Genomic DNA, 15,686 nt, shown 5'->3' with positions numbered 1-15,686 from the left:
TTGCTTGAGATAGAGTTAAACTAATCTGAACTAGTTTTGGAGTACTGTTGTTAGAAAGGTTAACTTTTTCTGTTTCCTCAATTATGGGCGTCCTGCTTTCATGATTTTCAATAGCTTTTAAGATTTCAAGGTCAGTTTCTTGAGAAGCAAAGTTGTTTGAATTAGGAATGTGTTTTGAAGTTGGACTTGAAGAGTATGATGAAATTGAAGTATTATTGAAATTATCAATCATTACATCGACAGCTTTGACTTGAAGTTCGGCCTCTAAGGGCACTCGATTGATGCAAGACTCTAACCATAGACTCTTTGACTCATCACTAGGCTAAGATTCAGGTTCATCCTAAGACTCAGACTCGCTCATCATAGGTCCTTCGCCCAAAGTAATTTTGAACATCCTTCCATTCGGAGTAGTAATCTCGAGAGACTTCCTTCAGCCGTTGACCACCTTCTTTCTAGGAGCAATAAGCTTGGATGGATAAAAGTCTTCGATTTGAGTGATGATTTGGACCATGGCGTCATGATTGGTGCTACTTCTTGGCCGAACAGAAGACCAAAAGTTGGTGAATCAAGGCATTCAGGAGCGACCTTGTCTTGTATTGGAGGGGTATCTTCGAGAAAATGGCAGTCTTGAAAGATCTTGAACCCGGGGTAGATAATACCTTTTGAAGCATCATAGAAAGGTTCTGGAAAGTCAAAGTATAAATCATCTTCTCCTTCCTTCACAAATTGACCATTGAGTGTGCGCTGATGGGGGTGTAGCTTTAACTGATCATTGCCTCCTCGACAAGCCCTTAGCTTGGCTTCTTGCTGCTTGACGTCATGTTTAGTTGGCTTGTATCCCAGACCAAAGAAATTAGTCTGTCTTGAAGTCTTGAAAGGAGATTCGATAGGTGATAGCAGAGTGGTGCCAAAAAAGCACGTTTGACCATTATGTGCCTTGCCATGGGATTCATTTTGTATTCGATGGCTCCTACTTCGGCGTTGAACCCCCAAAGGTCTTGGTTCTTGGATGAGATGTATTTAGGGTAACGATATTCCACTTGACCTCCATTCGAACTTTCTGATGGAGTGAAGAAGGTACTGCTTTGAGATCATGGATCCAAGGTCTACCCAAAAGGAGATTGAAACTTGCTTTGATGTTGAGCACTTGAAAGCTTACTTTGCGCTCAATAAGACCTGTTCGCAATAGAAGCGTGAGAGTTCCCATGGCTTCCTGGCGAGTATTATCATAGGCACGAACACCTTGAGAGGAGCTAGAAAAGTCACTGTGAGTGAACCCCAAATTTCCAGCAGTGCGGAGTGAGCATGCATTGATGGCAGATCCATTGTCTACCTGAGTCATTAGAATGATTTTGTCTTTATATTCAACAGTCAGATAGAGTGACTTATGATGGCTCGCCCCCTCAAGTGGAAGGTCTTCATTTGTGAAAGTGATCCCTTCTTCTAGATTTGTTAAAAACCCTACCAACTCATCAGGGGTAACTTCCGTAGTGAGGTTCAGTTTGACTAGAGCATTGATCAGGGATGTTCAATGCTCAATAGAGGAAGTTATAAGCTGCCAAATGTTGACCTCTGCTTTTGTACGTTTCAGTTGCTTGATCAGTGGATTCTCCTCAATGAGTGGAGGGATATTAGTTGCTAGGACAGTCATGTTGGCTGGTTCTTGAATTCTGCCGGATCGAGTCATAACTTGAACACTGTTTTCTACCTTAGTGCCCAAGTACAAATATGCGTTAACAATCTCATGGCACTCATCATCAGAGATGTTCTCAATAGGAGGGTTATGGTATACATATTCGTCGTCGCTTACCCATATCCCACAAATATCTTCTTGAGGAAGCCCAGTACTCTGGATCTTCGTTTGCCACAATAATTTGCATAGGATAAAATGTTGGCTCCAGGTTGTCAAAATAGTTCATAGGGGTATGAGAAATTTCCTGAACCTCAACAGGGCATGCAGCATTGAAAAGAGTTTCTTGATTGTCTTCGAGAGCCCTTATGCGAACTTAAACTTCATCAAAACGGTCATAGATCTAAGAAATAGCTGATGCCAGTGAAGCCATCTTGAATTTTATTTCGAGAGAATAAGTCCGAGCACCTATGAGACACATGACTTGAATTTAGAACTTCGATTTCCCGACACATGACATGGTATGCATGCAGATGGATGAGACCTAGAATGGATCTAAGTGTCACTCCGAAGATTCGGGACTTTGGACATTGTACTTGTATTGCTATGGGGAGTACCAACCCTTTCGAATTTGAACTTGTATCGGGATTTGCAACCCCTTGGAAATATTTTAGAGGAATTTCAACCCATTCGACTTTGTACTTGTATCTGGATTTGCAACCCGTTAGAAATGTTTTTAGAGGAGCTTCATTCTTTTGAATAATAATTCGACATATTTAAGAGGGAGTTTCAACCCTACATTTGGACTTGGAATATTTTAGGGGAATTTCAACCCAGCAATAGAGCTTGGAACATTCTAGGGGAATTTCAACCTGGCAATAGAACGTGGAATATTTCAGGGGAATTTCAACCCAACAATAGAACTTGGAATATTTAAGGAGGATTTCAACCCAACAATATAACTTGGAATATTTTAGGGGGATTTCCACCCGACAATAGAACTTGAAATATTTCAGGGGGATTTCAACCCAACAATAGAACTTGGAATATTTCAGAGGGATTTCAACCCATGAACAGAACTTGGAATATTTTAGGGGGATTTCAACCCGTCAATAGAACTTGGAATATTTTAGGGGGATTTAAACCCAACAATAGAACTTGGAATATTTTAGGGGGATTTTAACCCAACAATAGAACTTGGAGTATTTTAGGGGGATTTCAGCCCATCAATAGAACTTGGAATATTTTAGTGGGATTTCAGTCCATACAATAGAACTTGGAATTTTTGGGGGGATTTCAACCCATGGGGAAATTGAATTTGTATTAATTTTTGAACTTGAAAACCCGGCATCATGCCTCCATGGGTTTAGGGCATTTGAAGTTGAGATTAGAGCGTAATTTTTTAAGGGCTTTGAATAGGAATTAGGAATTTGAAAATGGGCATAAATAGATTGGATTGAGTCTTGGAAACTTAAAACTAATCATATGAATCATGTAATAAGTTTGAAATGATTTCTTAAGTTCGTTAGTTTTAAGTTGTGAGAGAAAATGTCATTTTAGCGTAAATATGAACTATAACGGCCAAACAAGTCTCAAATGTGCATAAATATATTGGATTGAGTCTTGAAAAGTTAAAAATAATCATATGAATCATGTAGTAGGTTTTAAATGAGTTTTTAGGTTCGTTAGTTCAAAGTTGGGAGCGAAAATGTCATTTTAGCGTAAATATGTCCTATAATGGCCAAACAAGTCTCAAATGTGCATAAATAGATTGGAAGGTGTCTTGGAAACTTAAAACTAAGCATATTAATCATGTAAAGGGTTTAAAATGAGTCTTTAGGTTCTTTAGTTCTAAGTTAGGAGCAAAAATGTCTCATTTTAGCCTAAATATAACCTACAACGACCAAACAAGTCTCAAATGTGCATAAATAGATCGGATTGAGTCTTAGAAAGTTAAAAATAATCATATGAATCATATAATAAGTTTGAAAGGAGTTCGTTAGTTCGTTAGTTCGTTAGTTCAAAGTCGGGAGCGAAAATGTCATTTTAGCCTAAATATGACATATAACGGCCAAAGAAGTCTCGAATGTGCTTAAATATATTGGATTAGGTCTTGGAATGTTAAAACTAATCATATGAATCATGTAGTAATTTTGAAATGAGTTCTTAAGTTCGTTAGTTCAAAGTTGGGAGTGAAAATGTCGTTTTAGCATAAATATGACCTATAAAGATCCAATGATCCTTAAATGTGCATAAATAGATTGGAACGAGTATTGAAAACTTAAAACTAAGCATATTAATCTTGTAATAAGTTTGAAATGAGTCCTTAGGTTATTTAGTTCAAAATTGGGAGCGAAACTCCCTTATTTTAGCCTAAATATGACCTATACCGACCAAACAAGTCTAAAATGTGTATAAATAGATTAAATTGAGTCTTGGAAACTTAAAACTAATCATATGAATCATGTAATAAGTTTGAAATTATTTCTTAAGTTCGTTAGTTCAAAGTTGTGAGCGAAAATGTCATTTTAGCCTAAATATGACCAATAACGGCCAAACAAGTCTCAAATGTGCATAAATAGATTGGATTGAGTCTTGAAAAGTTAAAAATAATCATATGAATCATGTAGTAAGTTTGAAATGAGTTTCTAGGTTCGTTAGTTCAAAGTTGGGAGCGAAAATGTCATATTAGCCTAAATATGACCTATAATGGCCAAACAAGTCTCAAATGTGCATAAATAGATTGGATTGAGTCTTGGATAGTTAAAACTAAACATATTAATCATGTAGTAAGTTTGAAATGAGTTCTTAGGTTCGTTAGTTCAAAGTTGGGAGCGAAAATGCCTCATTTTAGTCTAAATATGACCTATAACGACCAAACAAGTCTCAAATGTGCATAAATCAATTGGATTGAGTCTTGGAAACTTAAAATAATCATATTAATCATGTAATAAGTTGGAAGTGAGTCCTTAGGTTCGTTAGTTCAAAGTTGGGGGCTAAAATGCCTCATTTTAGCCTAAGTATGACCTATAACGACCAAACAAGTCTCAATGTGCATAAGTCAATTGGATTGAGTCTTGGAAACTTAAAATAATCATATTAATCATGTAATAAGTTGGAAGTGAGTCCTTAGGTTCGTTAGTTCGAAGTTGGGTGCAGAAATGTCATTTTAGCTCTAAATATGACCTGTAACAATCCACTGAGCTTTAAATGTGCATAAATAGATTTAAATGAGTTTTGAAAAGTTCAAACAATGCATATTAATCACGTAATAAGAATGACATGAGTCCTTAGGTAATACATATGTTAGTTAGTACGTACAACAATTAACATGAAAGTACAGTTAATAAATCATAAATGCATATATGAAAGATCTTAGTACAAATTGAGGTCTTTAGTATGAAATTGGTATTATGACTTCTTTTAATTTCCAAAATTTTGTAACTAAATAAAAAAAAACTGAGATTATGTCATAGTATATGTATATCGGGCTTATCTGCATTTATATCCATGAACTCATGAAGCAATCAAGCAAATACCTATATGCCCTAGGCCACTATCTAATGCCTTGGGTCCAGGCGACTTTTGCACAGAATGAGCATTTTGCATTTCTAGAATGTATTCCTTGACTTATGACTATATAATAAACAATATGATTGAATGATACCTGCTGGGATATGTGGTACCATTGCTAGATTATCTATAATGGACCACAACGACTACACCAAACCTGACCCACCTATCTTGGTGTATAGCAGGCGCAAAAAAGTGAGGGCAAACAACCACAACAACGCAACTGAAGGTGGAGCAGAAGTTGTTGGCAATACCTGACAAGAACGGCAACAACTAGCATTAATTAAAGTGTACTTGCATCTGCTTGTATAAATAGGAAAAGAAAAGAAAGAGAAGGGTAGCTTGTAATTTGTGTAGTCATTTGAGAGTTATAACCTAAAGTTACTACCTTGGACAGTTGTAGCCTCAAGCTACTATTTTGTATGACTGCACTCTTTTGAGAAATACTGAAATCAAAGGCTACCTTCTTACATCTTGGTTGTTCTTGTGGAATATTGTCTGATCTGTTTTTCAGGTGAAGGGAAGCGAGTTCATCTAATTATCTCCAGCAATATCATTTGTGTTGGAAGTGTACATCAAGGCTTTAGTGGTAAAGCTACTCAATGGATAAAATCCAGCTCGTTAGCTCTTCTACTTGACTCAAGTTCTGCCTCACATTTTACAAGTTTTTCCTTCAACTCTACAGACACCTTTTCCGCCTCCTTCCGAGCGGCAGGTGATAAGGCATTTTTTCCGTCGTTGAAAGATCAACGCCTCAATCAAACAGAATTTATAGAACCACTAGACTAACCAACTATATGAACTATAGTGGCAAGTAAAGGGATCGTCCCAAAGAAACGATGGTTCTCGAGTTTAAATGTCAAGCTAATTCGAACAAGAGGTTTGATTTGAATTATCACTATGAAGCTAAACTAACAATTAAACTAGATTGAATCAAGGAAGGGAAACGTTAGGGAGTTGGGGATAGTCTAGGGAAATAGGGGGAAATGAACTACCATCTAGTAATCATGAATGATGCAATGAAATAGCACATAGGGGAATGAAAACTAATGACGTACTCGCCACCTCTCGGATAGAGCACGCGAAGCAACCTAGCCTATAGAGAAGCTTTCGCATAGTCCTAAGCTAGATTAGCTTGCATATAATAGGAACTATCATTCACTTGCATGAATTAGGCTCACAATGTCTTGCCAAACCTAAATCATACATTCCAATCAAATTTAATCAACTAGCATTTGCAACTACTACTCAATTGATCATAGAAAATCCTAGCACTAAATCAATTTAATCACATCAATCATTCATCAATCAAATCATCATGTTCCCCTAATTAAGCCCCTAGATTCTCCCCTTTCCCTAACCTAAATCTACTCACTAGCCATTCTAGAAATCAAGAAATCCATTAATTCTACACTAGCAAGCATGAAATTGAAGGATTAGGAAGAGAGAATCAAAGACTAGAACAATCAATTGAACAATCAACAAGAGAATTAAAGATCAAAGTAACTAAAGTAAACTCAAGAATAATTCAAGAATTGAAGGAATTATAGAACAATCAACAATCACAACAAACGCAAGAATTAAGAAATTGAATTGAATTGCACAAAATTGGAAGAAGAGTTTAGAAAATTACAAATTGATGCTTCAATGGTGGAGAGTTTCTCTCTCTAGAAATGCTTAAAAACTAACTTTAAGAATCTGAAATTGTCAAATAAAATTCTACACTTAACAAAATAATCGAAAAATCTATTTATAAGTTTCCCCAAATAGAAGCCAAAATTCGAATAAGAGCAGCCCGCGCAGCCATTCGGTCGCACAGACCCTTTGTGCGACCGAACGTAAAAGAACCGTTTGAGAAAACACTGGGACCTGTGCGAGCGAAGGCAGCGAAGAACACTTCCTTCGTCATGTGCGACCGAACGAAGAACCCTGTTCGGTCGAATGGGGTTTCTTTGGCTCATAATTCCTCTACAGCATGATTCGCTCGAACGAAAGGCCTTGTGTGGGTGCACAACTTTTGTGCGGTCGAGTAGATAACCTTGTGCGGTCGCATCCCAAATTAGAGACATTCTGCCTCCAAAAATCAATCCTGTGCGACCGAACAACAGAGCACTTTCGATCGCACAAGACCTGTCCTGTCGAGTAGGAGACCTGTGTGGTCACTTTCCAACTTTGAGACATTCTGCCTCCAAAAACCCATCTTGTGCGACCGAACAACAAAGCACGTTCGACCGCACAAAACTGGATATTCCTTGTGCCCATTTGCACTCCTCTGTTCGGGCGCACAAACCATCACTCGATCGCACAAGCCCTGTTTTGGCTTGATTCTACTTGTTTTCCATCACTTTTCATCATAATCACCTATAAAGCACAAGATGGAACGAAACTTATAAAATTCACACAAATAGCTATAAAAACTATAAAAAAAGTATAAAAACCAACATAAAATCCTAAGCTAAGAGCGACATAAATGTCGCTCATCAAACTCCCCCAAGCTAAGCGTTTGCTAGTCTCTAGCAAAATAAACTCCACTAGGAAAGAATGAGCAACTATCGAATTCTAAAAACCTACCAAAAACAAAATCTAGCAAATTTAATCAAGGCAAGACTAAAAATGAAAAGCACAAACCAAGAAAAGAAAGAAAGAAAAGAAGAAGAAGAAAAGAAAAGAGAAGAAAAGAAATTAAACTACAAAATCCAAGATAGGGCCTTTATTATGGAACGGGTATAAAAGAACACTAATATTACCAATCAAATAAATGAGTACACGCTAACTAATGTCCTTAATCGAGTGAAAGATTCAAGTGGCAAGCAAAGTTAAGGGTGAACACTAATCAATTCCCCTTCAACCGAGCATACCACGTCAAATCTCTAGATCTTTACCACCCTTGAGAGTAGCGTCTCGAGACACCGCGAAGGCGCCGGAGAAAATAAGATAGGCTACCCGACATCTTAGCATGACAATCCCATTCCATAAACTTGACTAAATCCTCCCTCCACCGACAATGACTCAACTCTAAAGGGTCAAGAGGACTGTTTAGGGTGTAACGTAGGCTAGGGGTAAGGTGTGGAACAAATTTTGTAATTTGGTGCTCATACCTAAAGTGAAGCGCAATGATAGAACTCAACTCAAGCAAAACGAACCAAATAAAAACTCATACCACTTATTTGGGGTACCCCCAAGCTTATTCAACAACAATTTTTAAACTACAACTCTTTTTTTGCACTTTTCTTGATTTGATTTTCTCTTTTTTTTGTGTTTCAATTGAAACTTTTCTCATGCCTTGTTTTTCTCTATTTTTGGCTTTTTCAAAACTTTTATTTCTCATTTTTGCTTTTGCATCATTTATTCACTATATACAACACATTTCCCAAACTTTGCCATTCATACCAATAAACATCATTACTCAAATATGCATAATCATTCAATACTATCAAGCATCATAACACTAAGCTTCACTATCACTTCTAAGGTTGGAAACAAAACAAAGGCTATTAGGCTTGTATTGTGCTCATAAGAAATGAAGGGTCAAGGCTCAAATGGCTAGCAAGGGGGCAAATGCAAACAAAAACATATGACAAAAATAGAAAATAAAGTCCTAAAATAAAAAGAAAAATAGTCACCGAACGAAATTCCTCTATCGTCCCCTAAAGTAGTTCGGTCGCGGTCTTGGGAAGGAAATAGTCAAATTCGGGAAGTAAGAAAGTCAATGCCAAGGATCCATGCCACTCAAAATATATGTGTATGTGTTTGGGCTAATTTGAGCATGAACCTCACATGGGAGAAAATACCACTCTCTCCGGTTTCAAATCACTAGAGAGATCGACACCATCCTACCACAAGCCAAGGGTTCAAGACGCATGCTACGCAAAGTTCTAACCAACTTCCTTAACACCAAATCCTAAATTCGACCCAAGACATTAAAATCCGTGTAAACATCTACTAATTGGGAATAAAAGCATTCTAGTCTACAAGTTCCAATTTTATTTGCCCAAATCAAGAATATTGCCTAAGAAAACCTAGAAAAATTTGCCTTGACAAAAGGAAAGGAAAAAGAAGAAAAAGAAAGAGAATAAGAAAACACACCAAAAAGGAAAACAAAAAAAAACAAACAAAACAAACGAAAATAAAAGAACTAAAATCAAACTAAAATCAAACTAAAAATAAAGAAACTAACATATACAAGTGCACATAATGGTATGGTTTCCAAGACATGAGCATCACAAATAGGCAACTACACAACAAAACTCCCCCCAAGCTAGAAATAGGCCATGTCCTCAAGGCCTAAAACTAAGCAAGGAGGTGCACAACTACCCATCCAACCAAATGCCCCATATGCAAGATGCCCGTCCCAAAGAATGCATGTGAGATAGAAGGATATTACCGGAAACGTCGTGGGAGCAAGTCCCGCAAAGAATCAGTAAAAACCGAACAAACTCACCAAAATATCGACGAACAAGGCATAGGTGGAAAGTAGGAACCCACATCAACGAAACCAATCCACAAAGAACACTAAAAAACAATCAATAAAAATGTTAGTAGACAAGGCTAAATGGCAAAAACAAACACAAAACAAGCAAAAACTCATCATCATATATACAACCACATGAAGTGGCAAGAAGATCACACCAACAAACATCAAACACTCCCCATAGCAAACCCCTACTCCGCATTTCTCCCCCAAGATAATGACAAGCATACCATCACATCAAGATGGGGGAGAAATGGAGTGAACTCTAAGAAGAAGGGCCCGAGGCATGCCCTTTACCCTTCGCATCACGAATCCTCCAATATTCATCCCGCTCAAGACGTTAAGCACGAGCTGCGTCGTCGGTGAACGCGGTAAAATTGTAGGTGGGGTCCACATCGGGACCCGAAGCGTCGATATAGGGCGGCCAAACATATTCGGGCACAAGGGGGTAGTTGCCATGGGGTGGCTCTCCTCGGGGGCCATCCCAACCACCCATATATCCCCTAGGCCACCCGGTGAAATCCTCGGGCCACTCACTAGGCCGATCCACCGGTGGGGTAGTGGGGTACATAGGGTTACCACGGTAGTCACTACCGCCCATCATAGTATAGTCATAGGGCGGAAAGGAGGGGGGGTGACACCGGGTAGGGATGGACCCGTCCAATACGGGTAGGTGGGTGTACGCTTCTTATTCCAACTAGGGATGGGCCCTTGTTGGGGAGGGTGGTAAGGGTAGTTGACATAGGGGACAAAGTCCCCTTTGTCAACATGATAGTCGTACACCCGCCTACCGTAGTAGGACGAGTCAAAATCGGGAATTGAATCCCCTGTGCGGCTCCCTTGAGGAGCAAGAGAAGCCAAGACACGTGCTTGGTCCTCTTGCCCTTGCAAGATAGTCGCAAGGGTGGATTGCAAACCCGTCATGTCAAAAGGAGAGGAGAGAGGTATATTACCCACATTCGGAGGAGGAGGACTAGGGGGCCGAGGAGGAGCTTGAGTAGGCTCGGTAGTGGCGGTCGGCGGCGGCGGCGGCCTTGACAAACTTTTGATGCCGCGGGAGCAAGAAGCGGACATTAGGGGACCATGAAGTGATGGGCGGGTGCGGAAGAAAGCACCAATCGTTCTTCGGCACAAGAGAAATCCATTGTGCCTCATTGGTGGTGTAGTGGAGCCAAGTGGCATGATACATCGCCCGGATGTTTAAGAACTCACCACTGGCCACGGGAGGTAAAGCCACCATCTCCTTGGCATGAGGGTTGTTCGGTAGAAGCCGAACAAGAAGAGTGAGCATGCCGCCAAGGAGGATGTCGGATTTATTCAAGTGGCTATCCCGAACCTCGATGATCCGGGAATTGAGCAATTTCCCGAAATCAAGTACCCCTTGCTCCTCTTGTGTGGCGAACCATAAGCCACCAAGTTCCATGCCCGACAAGGCACCGGTAGCACCCTTAGAGAAAAGGGCATAGATGAGGAGCCGCTCATGATGCGGATGGCCGGATGATGGAATGAAGAAGACTTGGCCGAGGCAGAGAAGAAATCCCCGTCGTCTCTGGTGAGCTCTCTCCACCAACTATTTTCATCATAGTTGTTAGCACATTCGGACCTTGGGTTCGTGATGAAACCATGTTCCGAGTCGATGGAGAAGAGGGCATTGATTTGATTGTGGTTCAACTTGTATTGGCGATCCGGAGACTTGGAAGCTAAATTCCACCACATTATCACCATCCTCATCTTCTACAAGGTTCTTCCGAGCCGAGGAGAGCAACTCCAATGTCAACCTTTTATAGGTTGGGGCACTCATCTTTGCGAACTCTTCCCACCCTAGGCCCTCTATCTACTTGTCAACCTCGGCCTCGACCCCCAAGCTACGAAAACTCTCCCGATGGAAGAACTTGGTGGGCTTAATTGTCCTCTTGGAAAGGAGCTCGAAGAAGTCCCAAGACCTTTGCTCGGCGAACTCAATTCCATAGGTTTCCATGTTCGGCGGGGTTGGTGCCTTCCTCTTTGATGAAGAGGAGGTCGCGGCCGCGGTGGGGTTCTTCTTTGCGCGTTTTCGTGCCATTGAGATGAGTTGAAGCTAAGCAAAATTCTACAAAACAAAGAGAACAAACCAAGACACACAAAGAAGAGTAAACTAAGTTAGTTCACAATCTAGGACAAACAAACAACTAAAAGAGCTAAGGGTAAACTATCTCCATCAATTCTTCAACAAGCTCCATACATTACACCGACCTCTCAACAAGCATGAACTAACCACATTACTCCACACCAATAACCACAATCAATCAACCAACACTTCCACAAACAAGTATAATCAAAGTAACCCAAAATCTCACAAAATCATCTCAAAAAGTCTAGAGCTTAAATGGAACAAGGAATCATGCATGCATAACTCATCTAGACAATTAAAGATTAATCACAATACAAACATGCATCAACAAACACCCAAAAATCAAAAATTTAAGAAAAATCAAAAACAATATGAACATGGTGAAAATGGAATGAAATACAAGAATTAAGGGAAAGAAATCATCACCACAAGCAAAGGAAGTGGTCTAGGATCGATCCCAAGTAGCCTCAAGAGTTCCAATTCACCACACACACACTTATGACCAATTTCACAAAAACCCTAGAAATTGGGGATTTTGCAAAAATCTGAAAATTTGGGGATTTTGGTGGTTGGGATGAATGAGATTGAGTGTATTTGATGAATGGGAAGTGAAATATGTGAAGGGAAGTGAATGAATTTGATGAGGAGTAGTAGTAGTAAGTGAGAGAAGAGAGCAATGGAGAGGAGAGTATGAGATGAGAGTCGAAGAAATGAAGAAGAAATGGGGGGGGGGGGGCTCGCGATTTTATTTCAAATTAAAGAATTCAGAGACAGCTCCGCCAGTCTGTGCGATCGAACAGAAAAAGTCGTTCGGTCGCACAGACTTGTGCGATCAAATTTTCAACACTGTGCGATCGTTTTCATAAAACTGGCCATTCTGCCTCAAAAACCAGTTTTGTGCGATCGAACGAGGAATCCTGTTCGGTCGCACAAAACATGATTTTGCAAATATCTCACAAGCTTCCCCTTTAAATCGAAAATGAAGATAATTAATGGAAAATAATGCATAAAATCAAATAAAAGCTAAAACTAAGAGTTAGACAACCAGGTTGCCTCCCGGGTAGCGCTCGTTTAACGTCATTAGCTTGACGAATCCCCCCAAAGCTCATGGAGGGACAAGAGAGGAAATGAATACACGGGTTGCCTCCCGATAGCGCTCGTTTAACGTCATTAGCTTGACAGACCCCCCCCCCCCCAAAAGTCAAGGGGGGTCAAACACAACAAACCTCGGGTCAACACTAGTCAACAAACCTTTCTTGGCCTCCTTGGGCACAAACAACTTACCCAAACCACCACTTAATGAGTGGGGACCAAACCAAGTCCTTTTAGGCATAGGATTGCCTTGCTTGGACTTCTTGCTCATACACCTCTTACCATTAGATGCCGGAGTGAGAGACTTTACATCATCGAGATCCATCCTGAATGTGTCAAGAATGGTAATGACGTCATCATAGGGATCACCTTGCACAAAGGAGCTCTCGTGCATATCCTTCTTCACCTTCCTATCAATCTCAAAATCAAACTTAAGAACACAAGGATTGTTAGAAGCAATAGCACAAGAATGATTGTGCTCAACAGAAGCAAGAGTGTCAACTTTCATACAACTTTTCATCTTAGAGAAACAATGTTCATCAATTGCAAGCTTGAAACTAGCCTTGGCGTCTCCCGCTTTCAAGGTGATTAGTCCTCCTTGCACATCGATAAGAGCACCCGCGGTGGCCAAAAATGGCCTCCCAAGATAATGGGGGTATGGGCATCCTCATCAATGTCCAAGACGACGAAGTCCACAAGGAAAGTAAGCTCGCTAACAACTAGGGGAACATCCTCAACCTTGCCAATAGGGTACTTGACCGAACGGTCGGCAAGTTGCAAGGTGATGTTGGTTGGGACAAGATCACCAACTTCAAGCTTGGCAAACACCGAATAAGGTAATATACTAACGCTAGCACCCAAATCACACAAGGCATTGCTTATTTCAAGCTCCTTAATAGCACAAGGGATAGAAAAAGTTCCCGGGTCTTTGAGTTTGGGTGGCGTTTTGTTAAGAATGATAGCACTACAATTTTCAGTGAGGTTCACCGTCTCCTTTACGTCAAAATCTCGCTTCCCACTCAAGATTTCCTTAAGAAATCTCGTGTAGGTTGGCATTTGTTTCAACGCATCCGTAATGGGGATAGTGACATACTTTTGTCGAAGAATCACAAGAAATTTTGAGAATTGCACATCTAGCTCGTGTCTATTAAATCTTTGGGGATAGGGGGGAGGAGGAGTTGGGAGAGGGGGAAGAGAAGTCTCCTTCTACTTATCACCATCACTCATGTCATGGACATGAGACTTCTCTTCCGCATCATCACGGTCCGAGGACTCATTTGCCATAGAACTCACACCCCTAGAGCTAGGAGCTTCAACATGCGTAGCACTATCATCTAAGGTCTTCCCACTCCTTGTCACAATTGCATACAATTGCTTAGGAGGTTGACCTTGGGGTGGGAGACTTGTATGCACTTGTTGCTCTTTGATAGTGCTAGCTAGTTGAGAAAGTTGGGTCTCAATCATCTTCAAGTGAGTGTTGGATTGCTTGAATCCATCCTCAAACTCGACATTCTTCTTGGCTTGGGCACCCACAAACGACTCCATGAGAGCCTCAAGATTAGACTTGAGAGGCGGGAGTGGTGGAGGTGCAATGCCATAACCACTAAGGTTTGCTTGATATTGGTTGCCAAAGGTCCTCGGTCCATTGAATCCGGGTGGTGGGATTTGAGATGCACCATAAGGACCTCCCGAGTTCAAAGGATAACCCCCACTTGAGGCACCCCTAAATTGCCCATAAGAGTAGTTATAACCCCCTCCACCTTGATGGTTGGGATTATAACTCCCTTGGTTGTATTGGCGTTGATTGCCAAAACCTTGAGATTTACCATAGGGCGCTTGACTTTGATAGCCTTGTGCTCTATAGCCACCTCGATTTTGGCTATCATACCCACTTCCTTGGCCATAGCCTTGGTGGGAACCATACATGGAGGCCCTCTAGGTTGCCTGGAAAAATTGGGATTGTTAGGGTTATCATTCCTAGACCTCTCATTTAAGGAATTAGCATACTCTACATCAAAATCGCCTTCATACGAAGGGCCATAATCCACAAAAGACAAGTTATGAACTAAGGGGCATGCATTGGGGGAATGACTACAGTCTTGGCAATTTTCGCAAAAAGAGGTGCCCGGAGGCATTGTATCATAAGAACTAACCTTGCTCTTCCCCTTATTGAGAAGAGTGGCCGAAGGAGGTGGAATTGTAGATGGTGATGGCGGTTGGCTTGAAGCTCTTCCCGCAAATGGTGTGTTTTCAAGCTTCTCCAATCGCGAGCTAAGCTTCTCTATCATCCTTGCTTGCTCTATGGCGTACACCGAACCCTTACCATCTTCACTCCTACCTTTCCCATCATAATTCCTTGTGCCTACATGCCAAGATTGGTAGTTTTGAACTACATCCTCAATGATTTCCTCTATTTGATCCTCAGTTTTGTTCATGATGGGGCCTCCCGCGCCCGCATCAAGACTTGTCTTTGAACTTGGACTCAACCCCAAGTAGAATGTTTGAAGCAACAACCATTTAGGGAACCCATGGTGAGGGCATTCCCTTTGGTACTCCTTAAAACGATCCCAATTTTCGAAGAGTGACTCATCTCGCCTTTGCTCAAAGGATTGAATCTTGTGGCGACACTCCGCAGTCTTCCCATACGAATAGAACTTGTTTAAGAATTCACTCGTCACCTCGGTCCAAGTGCGAAGTGAGTTGGGCTTGACATCCTTGCCAAGCCAATCACTTGCTCGCCCAAGTAGAGAGAACCGAAACAATGTCAACCTCACGTAATACGATGTGACATCATTGTGCTTGATTGTATC

The 15,686-nt window shown here is 40.8% G+C and overlaps 1 protein-coding gene across 1 annotated transcript; it reads right to left on the bottom strand.

The window, feature by feature from the left end:
- Nucleotides 1-13,464: 13,464 nt before the first annotated feature.
- LOC130471896 (uncharacterized) lies at nt 13,465-13,932 on the bottom strand. Its single transcript, XM_056842249.1, has one exon. The coding sequence runs from the start codon at nt 13,930-13,932 to the stop codon at nt 13,465-13,467; it is 468 nt and encodes a 155-aa protein (XP_056698227.1).
- Between the last annotated feature and the right edge of the window lie 1,754 nt (nt 13,933-15,686).

The sequence above is a fragment of the Spinacia oleracea genome, chromosome 4 (genome assembly GCF_020520425.1).
Source record: "Spinacia oleracea cultivar Varoflay chromosome 4, BTI_SOV_V1, whole genome shotgun sequence".
NCBI classification, from domain to species: domain Eukaryota; kingdom Viridiplantae; phylum Streptophyta; class Magnoliopsida; order Caryophyllales; family Amaranthaceae; genus Spinacia; species Spinacia oleracea.
Note: the sequence above shows the minus strand (reverse complement) of the source record. Positions and strands in the feature narration are given on the sequence as shown.

Excerpts from the sequence above, each read along its gene's own strand:
- LOC130471896 (XM_056842249.1), bottom strand. The coding sequence starts at position 13,932 with ATGCCAACCTACACGAGATTTCTTAAGGAAATCTTGAGTGGGAAGCGA.